Raw genomic sequence first — 14,815 nt, 5'->3', positions numbered from 1 at the left:
TTGCATGTTGTGTTAATTTTTTAAAATTAATTTTTATTTAACCTTTATTTAACTAGGCAAGTCAGTTAATTAAGAACATTCTTATTTACAATGGCAGCCTACCAAAACGCAAAAGACCTCCTGCGGGAACGGGGGCTGGGATGAAAAAAATTTAATAAATGTTCAGTATAGTTACAAGGATAAGTAGCTTATCATTTTTAAATGTGTGCATGCTTTTCTCATCTGAGAAAAGTTGTTTCAATGGGAGTGTGGGGGATTTCAAACCTCTTCCATGGTAGGATGATCCTGAACATCCTCCACGATCATTAAGTTTGCTGATGACACAGCAGTGGTAGGCCTGATCACCAACAATGGTGAGACAGCCTATAGGGAGGAGATCAGAGACCTGGCCATGTGGTGCCACATCACCAACAAACTAGAATGGTCCAAGCACACCAAGACAGTCGTGAAGAGGGCAGGACAAAACCTATTCCTCCACTGTCTCCTACATATTGCGACCACTTATTGGTTTCACGAAGGAGTGGGGGCTGGAGGAGTCGAGGAGTGTACAGACCTTTGCCCAATTGAGAATTTCTGAGTGTGAGGGAGAGGAAATGAGTGTCTGTGCAGAGCAGGGGTTCCCAACCTTTTTCCCCCTCGGGCCCCCCTTTTTCACCTTTATTTATTGTTTACTGAGCCTATATTAAATACACCACCAGCTTGATTTTGTTTAATTTGAGCGATCGAGGAAAATGTTGTTTTGAAGCTAATTTCCTGCAATATGTGCCGGGTTTCATCCGATACCATTGAGGAGTTTACCAGAACAGTCACGGGCTTCATCAATAAGTGCATAGATGACGTAGCACCCACAGTGACTATGCGAACGTATCCAAACTAAAAACCATGGATTACAGGCAATATCGGCTCTGGGCTGAAGGCTATAGCTACCACTCATGAAATGGGCCATGTTGACTTTGGCACAGATTCAGCTGTGACTATCGACGTGTAGCACTCACATCTGTAAATACAGTGCCTTGCGGAAGTATTCGGCCCCCTTGAACTCTCCGACCTTTTGCCACATTTCAGGCTTCAAACATAAAGATATAAAACTGTATTTTTTTGTGAAGAATCAACAACAAGTGGGACACAATCATGAAGTGGAACGACATTTATTGGATATTTCAAACTTTTTTTAACAAATCAAAAACTGAAAAATTGGGCGTGCAAAATTATTCAGCCCCCTTACGTTAATATTTTTGTAGCGCCACCTTTTGCTGCGATTACAGCTGTAAGTCGCTTGGGTATGTCTCTATCAGTTTTGCACATCGAGAGACTGAAATCTTTTCCCATTCCTCCTTGCAAAACAGCTCGAGCTCAGTGAGGTTGGATGGAGAGCATTTGTGAACAGCAGTTTTCAGTTCTTTCCACAGATTCTCGATTGGATTCAGGTCTGGACTTTGACTTGGCCATTCTAACACCTGGATATGTTTATTTTTGAACCATTCCATTGTAGATTTTGCTTTATGGTTTGGATCATTGTCTTGTTGGAAGACAAATCTCCATCCCAGTCTCAGGTCTTTTGCAGACTCCATCAGGTTTTCTTCCAGAATGGTCCTGTATTTGGCTCCATCCATCTTCCCATCAATTTTAACCATCTTCCCTGTCCCTGCTGAAGAAAAGCAGGCCCAAACCATGATGCTGCCACCTCCATGTTTGACAGTGGGGATGGTGTGTTCAGGGTGATAAGCTGTGTTGCTTTTACGCCAAACATAACGTTTTGCATTGTTGCCAAAAAGTTCCATTTTGGTTTCATCTGACCAGAGGTGGATTGTATTTATCATCATTAGTCATTTAGGTCAACATTGGATCATTCAGAGATCCTCACTGAACTTCTGGAGAGAGTTTGCTGCACTGAAAGTAAAGGGGCTGAATAATTTTGCATGCCCAATTTTTCAGTTTTTGATTTGTTAAAAAAGTTTGAAATATCCAATAAATGTCGTTCCACTTCATGATTGTGTCCCACTACTACATGTTACTCAAATTGTCCCTATATCCATCACGAGGTTGCTACAACCTAGCCTATGAATGGAAGTTTACAACATAGGTGCACACAAGTCTAGAGAGAAATTTGAGATTACATACACACGCTTGCCTGCATCCAGCTTATCTAGGGTTTAGTCATTAGTACAACCAGTTGCAAACAAGCGTTTTTATTGGACAAATTCAGCTATTTTTTTTATCCCAGTTTACTTACGTTTTAAGAAATGTTTTTCAACAGAATCGACAGAATGAATACACCTTTGATTATAGCAGCCATGCTCTTCTAGCCTCTGCACTCTCTTCCTCTCACCTTTTCCCTTTGTTTGTAGACTTCAATTAACAACACATCAGCTGTATATGACCAGGCGAAAAAACCTTTCCAAGCCAAACCATGTCATAACCACTACACACAGCCTATATTTTTGTCCCTATATTAGCTAAAGTAACATCCTAGTCAATATAGCTAATAGAACTAATGCGTTAGTAAACCCGCTATAATCGTGCAGCAACGTTAGTGTATATGCAGTAAGTAGTTACACCGATGGGCCCTGGTGGCAATAAATTAATAAAAACAAATGCTTACCTTGACTTGGAAGAGTTCCAGTGTTGTGTTGGATAGCCAGCTAGCTAACATAGCATCCCTCTGTTTGAGCCGGGTGTTTGAGTAACTAAACTAGCCAGCTGCATTTGCTAGCTAAGTAAGTGAAACAAAATTGACAATTTCTCTTGCTTCTCCTTCATTTTTGAAGAACTTAATTTGTCTTTCTCTCTGAGTCAACTACTCACCACATTTTATGCACTTCAGTCCTAGCTAGCTGTAGCTTATGCTTTCAGCACTAGATTCATTCTCTGGTCATTTGATTGGGTGGACAACATGTCAGTTCATGCTGCAAGAGCTCTGATAAGTTGGAGGATGTCCTCTGGAAGCCTTCATAATTACTGTGTAAGTCTATGGGGGGGGGGGTGCACCAAGAGTCTCCTAGGTTTTGTATTGAAGTCAATGTACCAAGAGGAGGACGGAAGCTAGCTTTTCTCCGGCTACACCATGGTTCTACCTTATAGAGTGCAGTTGAGGTTACTGTAGACCTTCATTGCAAAACAGTGTGTTTTAATTAATTATTTGGTGACGTGAAAATATTTAGTATAGTTTTATCTAAAAAAGGATAACTTTTTCAATGTTTTACCATTTTTACTTTTATGAAATTTACTCTGAGGAGCCATCACTGCTTCATACGCACGCACGCACACAAACCTAACACACAGACATACCGATACAACACAACCACAAACCCATACCCACACACTCTGTTCTTTATTTTAAGCTTCTCTCCTGATACCTAGTCACTTTACCTTGCCTTCAGGTACATATCTACCTTAAATACCTCAAACCCCTTCACATGAATCTTGTACTGGTACCCCCTGTATATAGGGGGTACCAGTACAATTGTTTAAATCTGGTTCATTGTATAAAACTACTTCCCAAGTCCAATTTCTTTGACTCTTGGAACTTAGGTCATAGCTCAGCTTCTCCCAAGTTGGGAACCCCTTGTGTAGAAAATGGAAGATGGCAGGTGCATTTTAACTTGTATTTAGAAATAATTCCTCTCTCTCTCGCTTTCTCTCCTCCCTTTTTGTCTCTTAGCCAATAGCCACTTAATCTCACCACCAGCAACGTGGCAAACTAAGATGGGTAAATAAATAGAGCCACACTCACTTGGGCTGCGTGTTATTCTAGCTGTGTACAGAGAGCGAGGGGGAAGAGCTGCACGTGCTCATATTAAAATCATGTAATGTCAGTTTCTGTCACTCACTGCCACGCAATCCTGTTCATCTGCCATCCCGGCCCAGTCGTTTATTTGGCTGTACATAAGGCGGGATCAGCATTCACAATGAATCCCCTCTAATCCATCTTTCAATCCCATAACTGTTATTATATAGATACAGGAAAGGTCTGCCAAGTCTAAAAATAGATCAGAGTGCTCTGGAGGTTGTTTTTCTGCTCTTGTTTTCAACCGTGTAGATAAAAGGAGAATGTATCGTTATAGGATGCATTTTTTTAAATATTTTTTTAGATCTGGTAGGCTAACCTGCAAGACGGTTAAGAACAAATTCTTATTTACAATGACGGCCAAACCCACCCCTAACCTGGACGACTCTGGGGCAATTGTGTGCTGCCCTATGGGATAAGCATATAGCTTATCTGGGTGGGCTGGGTCAGTATGGATGTGGGTTGTGTATTAAGAGATTTGACTCTCAAAGATTACACCACATTGGTCAATATGAAAGTGTGGTCTGTCACAGACTAGTGGTGAATTGTTTTGAAACATCTGAACATTTCCATCAAAAACCTGAAACATTGTTTCTTAAGTTTAGACACATCAATATTTTTGGCAATGCCCTTCTCAATCAGAATAACTAATACATTTTTATTTATGAGAAACCTGGATAAGATGCCTGGGCTATGCTGATCAGACGGTATGTAAATATTTTATTTTAAGTTTTTCCCCCTCATCATCTACACACTATCCCACAATGACAAAGCAAAAACAGGTTTTTGGAAATGTTTGCTAATTTATTAAAAACTTAAATCAAATTACATAGGTATTCGTATTCAAACCCTTTACTCGGTACTTTGTTGAAACCCCTTTGGCAGCGATTACAGCCTCGAGTCTTCTTCGGTATGACGCTACAAACGCGACACTCCTGTTGGAAGGTGAACAATGACCCAAGCCCAGCTCAGTTAACTCATGACTCTCAATCACGCATGCGGGAGCGTAACCATATTCTCAAACTAATTAGCATAACGCAGCAGGCATAAATCTTCCTATTCATAAAAATCACAAATTAAATATATTGAGACACAGCTTAGCCTTTTGTTAATCACACTGTCATCTCATATTTTCAAAATATGCTTTACAGCCAATGCTAGACAAGCATTTGTTTATCATGTCATAATGCTATGGCTAGGCTCTGCTACCAGCAGGCAACATTTTCACGAAAATAAGAAAAGCAACCAAATTAAATAATTTACCTTTGAAGAACTTTGGATGTTTTCACTCAGGAGACTCCCAGTTAGATAGAAAATGTTCATTTTTTTCAAAAAGATAATTTTTGTATGTGAAATAGCTCCGTTTGTTCTTCACGTTTGGCTGAGAAATCGACCGGAAAATGCAGTCACTACAACACCGAACTTTTCCCAAATTAGCTCCATAATATCGACAGAAACATGGCAAACGTTGTTTAGAATCAATCCTCAAGGTGTTTTTCACATAACAATTTGATAATATATCCGTCGGGACAATTGCTTTCTCATAAGAAGCGATTGGAAAAATGGCTACTTGTCTACTTTACGCAAGATTTTCTGCGGGAGCCATCATGTGACCACTTGCTAAATGTGGTCCCTTATGGCTATTCTTCAACATAAATGCGTAAAACAACGTCACAATGCTGTAGACACCTTGGGGAATACGTAGAAAACGTAAGCTCATTCATAGCTCATTCACAGCCATATAAGGAGTCATTGGCATGAGGCGGTTTCAAAAAATGCGGCACTTCCTGATTTGGATTTTTATCTGGGTTTCGCCTGTAACATCAGTTCTGTTGCACTCACAGACAATATCTTTGCAGTTTTGGAAAAGTCAGTGTTTTCTATCCAAAGCTGTCAATTATATGCATAGTCGAGCATCTTTTCGTGACATAATATCCCGTTTAAATGGGAACGTTTTTTATCCAAAAATGAAAATACTGCCCCCTAGTTATAAAAGGTTAACTTCTTGACGCTACCCATCCCTGTCATGGGATCATTTTCGTCAGCAACCACTGAATAGCATAGCGCAACAGTCACATAATATTACTAAAAAATATTAATATTCATGAAATCACAAGTTCAATATTGCAAAACACAGCTTCAAGAGGTTAATGAAATTGCTTATCCCAGTTACTAATAAGCATGCAACCATTTAAGAAAATGACTGTAAAAACTGTTAAATCCTGTGGATTGACGGGGATTTGAAAAATTGTGTGGTTGAGGGATCACGCAAAAGGAATGGCAAATAAGTCTGGCTGCACAGCCGATTGGCAAACGTCCTGCAAATTGAGAAATCATGTGACTAAACTGAATAAAAAGAAGAAGAAACTACACTATGAAACAAAGATAAATTACATAAAGAAATATAGTAAATAGCTTTGGAGCACCTTCAATGACATTATTGGAAAAAAGGTAAACTCAACCCATCATTTTTTGAAATTGATGGCTCATTCATCACAAAACCGACTGATATTGCAAACTACTTTTAATTATTTTTTTAATTGGCCAGATAAGAAAACTTAGGCATGACATTCCAACTACAAACACTGTCACTACACATCCAATTATATCTGACCAAATTATAAAAGACAATTGTAATTTTGAATTCTGTAAATTCAGTGTGGAAGAGGTTAAATTGTCTATCAACAATGACAAGACACCGGGGTCTGACATCTTGTATAGAAAATTACTGAGGATAATAGCGAACGTTATTGCCACTCTTATTTGCTATATCTTCAATTTAAACCTACTAGAAAGTGTGTTCCCTCAGGCCTGGAGGGAAGCAAAAGTAATTCCGCTACCTAAGTATAGTAAAGCCCACTTTACTGGCTCAAATAGCCAACCAATCAGCCTGTTACCAACCTTTGTGAAAAAATTGTGTTTGCCCAGATACAATGCTATTTTACAGTAAACAAATTGACAGACGTTCAGCAAGCTTCTAGGGAAGGACATTCAACAAGCACAGCACTTACACAAATGATGATTGGCTGAGAGAAATTGATGATAAAAAGATTGGGAGCTTTTTTGTTGGACTTCAGTGCAGCTTCTGACATTATCGATCATAGTCTGCTGCTGGAAAACCGTGTATGTTATGGGTTTACACCTCATCACTTAATCCGGTATAGCCAAAGACACGACACACATGATAACATACACATGGATTTTGTGTTGTAGATGTGTTGTAGATGGTGTAGGGGCCTGAGGGCACACACTTGGTGTGTTGTGAAATCTGTTATACAATATATTTTTTAAACCTTTACAATATATTTGTAACTACCTTAATTTTGTCGGACCTAAGGAAGTTCCCGATTGGCAGCAGCTGATGGGGATCCATAGCAAATACAAACCTTCACCCCAGTCTGAGATCCTCAGCGCTTTGGAGCAGGTTTTCATCAAGGATCTCTCTATACTTTGCTGTAGGTTTCCTCCAGATGGGATGCTTGGCATTCAGGCCAAATAGTTCAATCTTGGTTTCATCAGACCAGAGAATCTTGTTTTACATGGTCTAAGAGTCATTTAGGTGCCTTTTGGAAACTCCAAGCGGGCTGTTGTAGTGGAAATTTCCTGTATTTACCAAATCATGAGAGCAAACCACCACACAAGTCAGAGTTATCATAGAGTCAATTTTTAATTATGAGCTCCATCACAACCCTGTGACTCAGATCAATTCAGTGTCTATAAATGAATTCTCTGAGAGTGCTTACACATTGCTACTGAGATCCTTTATAGCAAAGACACACATAGCCAGACAGCATTGGCTATAAATTATCGTTCAGCTTTGGTCTTCTAAACTATGTTCTTATCTCGCTCTTGGTACCACTCAGGACCAACACCATTACCTCATCCAATGGCATATATCAAATACACCCCCTCCTGGACAAGACCACAGAGAGACAGTGACTGGCACACAGACATTGTGGAGCCAAGAGATAATTGCTTCCCCCTCAATCATCCCTTCACATGGTTTAAAAGATACCTTTACATATGAAGACAAGCTTGACCTCTCCCCTCTCTGCGGCCCAAGTAACTGAACCCTGACAGAGAACAGATAACTGCAACCGGCCAACACTATAGTACAACAAAATACATTCTAAATGACAAGTATCTCACAAGCATATTATGAAAATAAAACATCTTATCTATGTTACACAACTAATTCTGATTCTGCCATGACACTGTCATGTACCCTTTACTGAGGAGTGGCTTCCGCCTGGCCACTCCACCAATAAAGGCCTTACTTGCCTAGTTAAATAAAATAAAAAATACCTGATTGCTAGAGTGATGCAGAGAGTGTTGTCCTTCTGGAAGGTTCTCCCATTTCCACAGAGGAACTCTGGAGCTCTGTCAGAGTGACCATCGGGTTCTTGGTCACCTCCCTGACCAAGAACTTTCTCCCCCTACTGCCCAGTTTAGCCGGGCGGCCAGCCAGTTCTACGAAGAGTCTCGATGGTTCCAAACTTCTTCCATTTAAGAATGATGGAGGCCACTGTGTTCTTGGCGACCTTCAATGCTGCAGATATGTTTTGGTACCCTTCCCCAGATCTGTGCCTCGACTCAATCCTGTCTCGTTGCTCTAAGGACAATTCCTTCAACCTCATGGCTTGGTTTTTCCTCTGACATGCACTGTCAACTGTGGGACCTTTTATATAGACCGGTGTGTGCCTTTCCAAAACATGTCCAATCAATTTAATTTATGACAGATGGACTTATATCAAGTTGGAGACAGGATGCACCTGAGCTCAATTTTGAGTCTCATAGCAAAGGGTCTGAATACTTTATTTTTAATAAATGTGCAAACATTTCTTAAAACCTGTTTTCTCTTTTTCATTATGGGCCATTGTGTGTAGATTGATTAGGGAAATTATTTATTTAATCAATTTTATAATGAGGCTGTAACGTAACAATGTGGATAAAGTCAAGGGGTCTGAATACTTTCCGAATGTGCTGTACATGCAGCTTCTCTTCTGTCAACTTCTGAATGAATGTTTTAGAATGAATGTTTATGAATAGACTACAGTTTGTCTTGGGTGCATATTTTATGTGGTTGAAATACTGTCTTCTTGCATAAGTTTCGAAGATGACACATTACACGCACACTTGTTGTATCATTTTTCTGCAAGAAATGCCTAATTCAGCAGGAGTTAATATTATGCTACATATGAGAGGTTATAGGTCTACAGTCAGTGTACTGACTTCAGTTACTATTCCATTTAACCCATATGAACTTCAATTAGGAGTATTCGGTGTATTCATGGATACAGGGCTATTCGTTAGCGGGATTTAAAAGTTGCATGTAAACAGCTTATTCTGTGTAAGACCTTATCTGGTATACTGTGCGCATGTAAACGTGGTCAATTATTAACAGTGGTGGATTCTATTCCCTCGTGCCACTTTTTTTTGTTAGTATTTGGTGCTTCTCAAAAATGTGATCGGCTGGTGTTTTCTGCTGATAGGTTGAGAGAATATTGTGATGCTCACTCAGACACGTCTGGCCACGTCTAACACAATCCTACTCCATGCTTCATCAACATGTGCCCCATCTGTCGGTCTGCTTATCAATGAATGACGGAACTCACCGACAAATGTCATGTGCCCTTGTTTTTCTGTCGTTGTGGTTGATAACACGTGGCTGATTGGTGTCCGTGTGACTTCTTTCTGGTCCGTGTTTCACTGATCCGGTTACACACTCAGCATGACGGATATCCTGACTCTGACTGTGGCCTCTTAGGGGGACACCGAAGTGACGTGAAGTGACCACCCGATCGCATGAATTGTACACAATGTAGGGCAAGCCTACAGCAATCAGCTTTATCAGAGTCCGTATGATATCCTTGAAGTAAATCATGAGCAGGCATAACGACTTGCTGTCTAGGTTTTATTAAAACCGTTTTATGTCTTTGTTTCTAACAGTTGTTTTCTCTTTCTATTTCAGTAAAGAAAGCCAAACTCCAAGGATCTCCAGGTAAGTCCTTAAACTACCTCTTTATTTAGGAGTTATGTACTCGAATGCTGACCGAAACTAGGACAGTTTGTGAACCTTTTTAAAAAGCCTTCATAGCAGCAAGTCATTTGCACCTACTTCTCCTGTAGGGCAATCAGTCAGTGGTCGGTTGACTTTTGTATTAGCGTAATCCAATGGGGCTTTCTGTCCCTGCTTCCCGCCTAGCTCTATCCCATGTGCTGCAGGTGAGCTGCTCAGCAGTTGTTGTGTGTGCGTAAAATCACTGGGGAAGCTACTGGCATATTGCAACCTATGTGTTTTGATAATTGCGTTGTTTGCTCTATAACCTGTTAGTTCATATACCAGTGACACTGGTATATGAACTAAGGCCGAGACAATAAGAAGTGGCAGAATAAATTCAACCACACCTTTCTTTCATCACAAAACCGGAGAGCAACCTCTGTCTGAAGTCCACAAAGCATATTGCATGTAACAAACAGTTACATAACCTACAGCACGGTCAAGCAAGTTCATGTTTCTGACATTTTCGGACCACTAAACAACTATTGATTTAGAACCACGGAGAGTTACTGCAAGTCTCAAACAAACAGGAGTTGCCTCCACTATACCAGCACCATTTCAACTTTATCAAATCACCTCTGCTTAATCTAATACAGTGACAACTAAAATATACCAATAACAATTTAGTCCTCTATACGTAAGGTAAATGTGATTTGGCTTGCCACGGTTCTGATTTGTGTGTGTGTGTGTGTGTGTGTGTGTGTGTGTAATCACAATTGGAAAAGGGACCTAGGTCTCAATGTCTCCCCTATCAAAATAAAGGTTCAATTTAATTTTTTTTTTTAAAAGCTAGCTAGCCACCGGAGGACATCAACACAGGGAGATGCAACAATTAAGTTTTTTCTGTCAATGACATTTTTCACTTGATGTGATTGGTATGACGCTTATTTTTTTAGGGTGCAACTGAACCATTCATATATGAGCTCACTCAGTTTAGCTCACTGCTGATTGAATATTATTTTATACCTTTTCATCAGGGTAGGCCAAATGACCGCTGGGTTCCCTTGCATTCAATGCTACGGGCGGCAACAATGCAATACACTTTTTGACCAGACAGCATCAGATAGATCTATCGATAGATAGATGGGCTACACATATAGAGACAAAGGGGTGCTGTTTCGTTTGCTCTGATCCTTTCTCCGGTGAGAGACTGTATATTCAGCCTCTTGCAAATTGAATTAAAATTTGGAAACGGAGACACTTTTTTTCAATATTTTGGGGAAGCCTGGCTTCCCCTGGCATCCATGAATACATGCCACTACTGGTCAGATCAGTGCTGGCAAAATCCAAATCCCCACGCACTCCACTTAGGAGTGAGGGCAAACAGTATAGGGATTTACCTATCTCATAAACCCTATGACTGTGTTATTGTGACATTTACTCTGTTTTATTTTGTATTATATATTCCATGTTAACTGCTATTGTTTGAGTGTTAATTCATTCGGGACTAATAAACCAATTAGTTGTTTGAGTAAATGCAGTCCTCACTTAGAGAAACTCTTTGATTGACTTTACATTCCTAATTTTGTATCGGTAAATCCTCATTTAAATTTGCACACACATCATATGCTTTTGTGTTCCACCTTTACATCCTTGCTTTTACTTGACTCAATTAGTTAATACGAGAACACTAGTTGTTTAGGATTAGCTCATTGTCTCTAGTCTCTTAATAATTGCATGACGGTGCAAGAGAGACACATGTATAATAGCCCTACTCTGGTGATGCAACGGTTAGGGACCTTGCAAGAGCCATCAGAGACGCACAGGCCGTATTGCATTTGGATACACATGATTATGGAATCCGATTTTAACCCAACTACAGCTAAATATTTTGACTTGGATAGATTCATTTGCAGTGGAAAAACTGACTGGTTGGGCTTGACATGAATTGGCCCAGAATATAAATATACACATACATTTGATTGTTAGTGCTATTTACAAATACTTACCTACCACTATTCATAAAACACAACTACCCAGGTGTGCCCTGTGACAGAGGAATATGTCTTCTATGACATACAACCTTGATGAGAGGTCCAAATAGTAAATGTCAGGCTTCCAACCATCCGTGTTTTTCTGACTAATTTATTGGAAAACTGATGATGTGTCAATAATGAATGAAGACACTTGACTAAGGCATGTGTGGTGAGTTGGAGCGAAAGACCGAGGGGTTCTGTCGCTGGTATGACTCAGTAACCTGGACAGATCTTCTGTCTACTTTCAGAGTGTGGGTACTTATCAAAGTCTGCTGTTTGATGGTCGGTCCACACGACAATCCACGTGTGCTCTCTGTGTGCGTGCATGTGCGGGTGTGTGTTATGACAGAGGGTGGCCGTTTCTTTCTGGTAAGATGCTATCAGTCCTTTGTGCAAGGTGGAAGAGCTCTTTCAGATAGAGACCACAATCACTAAGTGGCTCTAATCTAATCCAGGCCGCCTCCTCCTCTTATCTTTGAACTTGTATTCATGAGAAGCAGCAAGTGTGGTCCAAGACGAGGCATGGGGCATCTAATTAGTAAGGGGGAGATGGGGAGTGTCTCCAGATCATGGTTGTGTAATGTCTGTATTGCTGACTGGCCTCCTGATACTCTAATTAGACCTGTTTCTTCTCAACGCAGAGCCCTAGGCCTGGCTGTTTACCTGATGTCCCCACTGGAGACCTGTACTGAGTGTACAAAACATTAAGAACACCTTCCTAATATTGTGTTTCACACCCTTGTGCCCTAGGGGCATGGACTCTACAAGGTGTTGAAAGCATTGCACAGGGATACTGGCCCATGTTTACTCCAATGCTTCCCACAGTTGTCAAGTTGGCTGGATGTCCTTTGGGTGGTGGACCATTCTTGATACACAAAACCCTGCAGCGTTACCGTTCTTGACACACTCAAACCGGTGCTCCTGGCACCTACTACCATACCCTGTTCAAAGACGCTTAAATATTTTATCTTGCCCATTCACCCTCTGAATGGCACACATACACAATCAATTTCTCAATTGTCACAAGGCTTAAAAATCATTAATTAACCTGTCTTGTCCCCTTCATCTACACTAATTGAAAGTGTAGATGAGTGACAAATAAGGGATCACAGCTTTCACCTGGATTCACCTGGTCAGTCTGTCATGGAAAGAGCAGGTGTTCCTAATGTTTTGTACACTCGGTGTATAGCTTACAGCAGGTTTCAATATAACTCGACCTCTGGGACTAACAACATACTGCATTACCTCATTAGTGTCAATCAATGAATTGTTTCTGTCTCTGTGAAATGTGGTGTGTATCAGGGATGTACGATATATCGTTGGTACCTAGCTAGCACCAATACAACGAGCCTGAAAACAATGACCAGGAGAACCTGCAGGCATTTTCATTATTCTTAGCCTCTCTGGGGTAGGTGGGATGCTTGCGTCCCATATGGCCAATAGCCAGGGGAAATGCAGAGCGCCAAATTCAAATACATTTCTATAAAAATCAAACTATCATTAAATTACACATGCAAGATAGCAAATTAAAGCTACACTCGTTGTGAATCCAGCCAACGTGTCAGATTTCAAAAAGGCTTTTCAGCGAAAGCATAAGATGCTATTATCTGATGATAGCACAACCGTAAACAACGAGAGTAGCATATTTCAACTCTGCAGGCACGACACAAAACGCAGAAATAAAATGTAAATCATGCCTTACCTTTGACAAGCTTCTTTTGTTGGCACTCCTATATGTCCCATAAACATCACAAATGGTCCTTTTTGTTCGATTTAATTCAGTTGATATATATCCAAAATGTCCATTTATTTGGCGCGTTTGATCCAGAAAAACACCTCTTCCAACATCGCTACAAAATATCTCAAAAGTTACCTGTAAACTTTGCCAAAATATTTCAAACTACTTTTGTAATACAACTTTACACATTTCTAAATGTATATAATTGATCAAATTGAAGACAGGATGATCTGTGTTCAATACAGGTGCAAAACAAACTGACGCTACTTTTCTGGTTACGCGCCTCTATCAAAAGGTACACATGAAGTGACGTTCGTTCTGAGCTGTGGTACTTCTTCATTACACAAAGGAAAAACCTCAACCAATTTCTACAAACTGGTGACATCCAGTAGAAGCGGTAGGAACTGCAGGAAAGTTGATTAGAATTCTGGATTCCCCATGAAAACTTATTGAAAAGACAGTGACTTCAAAAAAACAAATCTGAATAGTTTGTCCTCTGGGTTTTGCCTGCTAAATAAGTTCTGATATACTCACAGACATGATTCAAAATGTTTTAGAAACTTCAGAGTGTTTTCTATCCAATACTAATAATAATATGCATATATTAGGATCTGGGACATAGTAGGAGGCAGTTCAGTTTGGGCATGCTATTTATCCAAAAGTGAAAATGCTGCCCCCTACCCCAAACAGGTTAACAATGATTTAGGAATCCTTGTAAGTATTAGCTATCATATCAAAGTTTATTTGTCATGTGCGCGAATACAACAGGTGTAGACCTTGCAAGGAAATGCTTACTTACAGGCTATAACCAATAGTGCAAAAAAAGGTATTAGATGAACAATAGGTAAGTAAAGAAATAAAACAGTAAAAAGACAGTGAAAAACAGTAGCGAGGCTATAAAAGTAGCAAGGCTACATACAGACACCGGTTAGTCAGGCTGATTTGAGGTAGTATGTACATGAAGATATGGTTAAAGTGACTATGCATATATGATGAACAGAGTAGCAGTAGCGTGAAAGAGGGGTTGGTGGGTGGCGGGACACAATGCAGACAGCCAGATTAGCCAATGTGCGGGAGTACTGATTGGTCGGGCCAATTGAGGTAGTATGTACATATGTACATGAATATATAGTTAAAGTGACTATGCATATATGGTAAACAGAGAGTAGCAGTAGCATAAAAGAGAGTTTGGGGGTGGCACACAAAGCAAATCTTCTGGGTAGCCATTTGATTACCTGTTCAGGAGTCTTATG

At 40.1% G+C, this 14,815-nt stretch overlaps 1 protein-coding gene across 1 annotated transcript in view; it reads left to right on the top strand.

The window, feature by feature from the left end:
* LOC135544393 (protein unc-13 homolog B-like) overlaps window positions 1-14,815 on the top strand; it is a 113,507-nt gene that overhangs the window by 10,417 nt on the left and 88,275 nt on the right. The window contains exon 2 of the mRNA XM_064971960.1: window positions 9,759-9,788. Within this exon, the coding sequence (XP_064828032.1) occupies window positions 9,759-9,788 (30 nt within the window). The remainder of the gene's footprint in view (window positions 1-9,758; window positions 9,789-14,815) is intronic.

This window comes from Oncorhynchus masou, chromosome 8, assembly GCF_036934945.1.
Source record: "Oncorhynchus masou masou isolate Uvic2021 chromosome 8, UVic_Omas_1.1, whole genome shotgun sequence".
Lineage (NCBI taxonomy): Eukaryota > Metazoa > Chordata > Actinopteri > Salmoniformes > Salmonidae > Oncorhynchus > Oncorhynchus masou.
The sequence above is the reverse complement of the archived record's forward strand: the minus strand, read 5'-3'. Positions and strand labels throughout refer to the sequence as shown.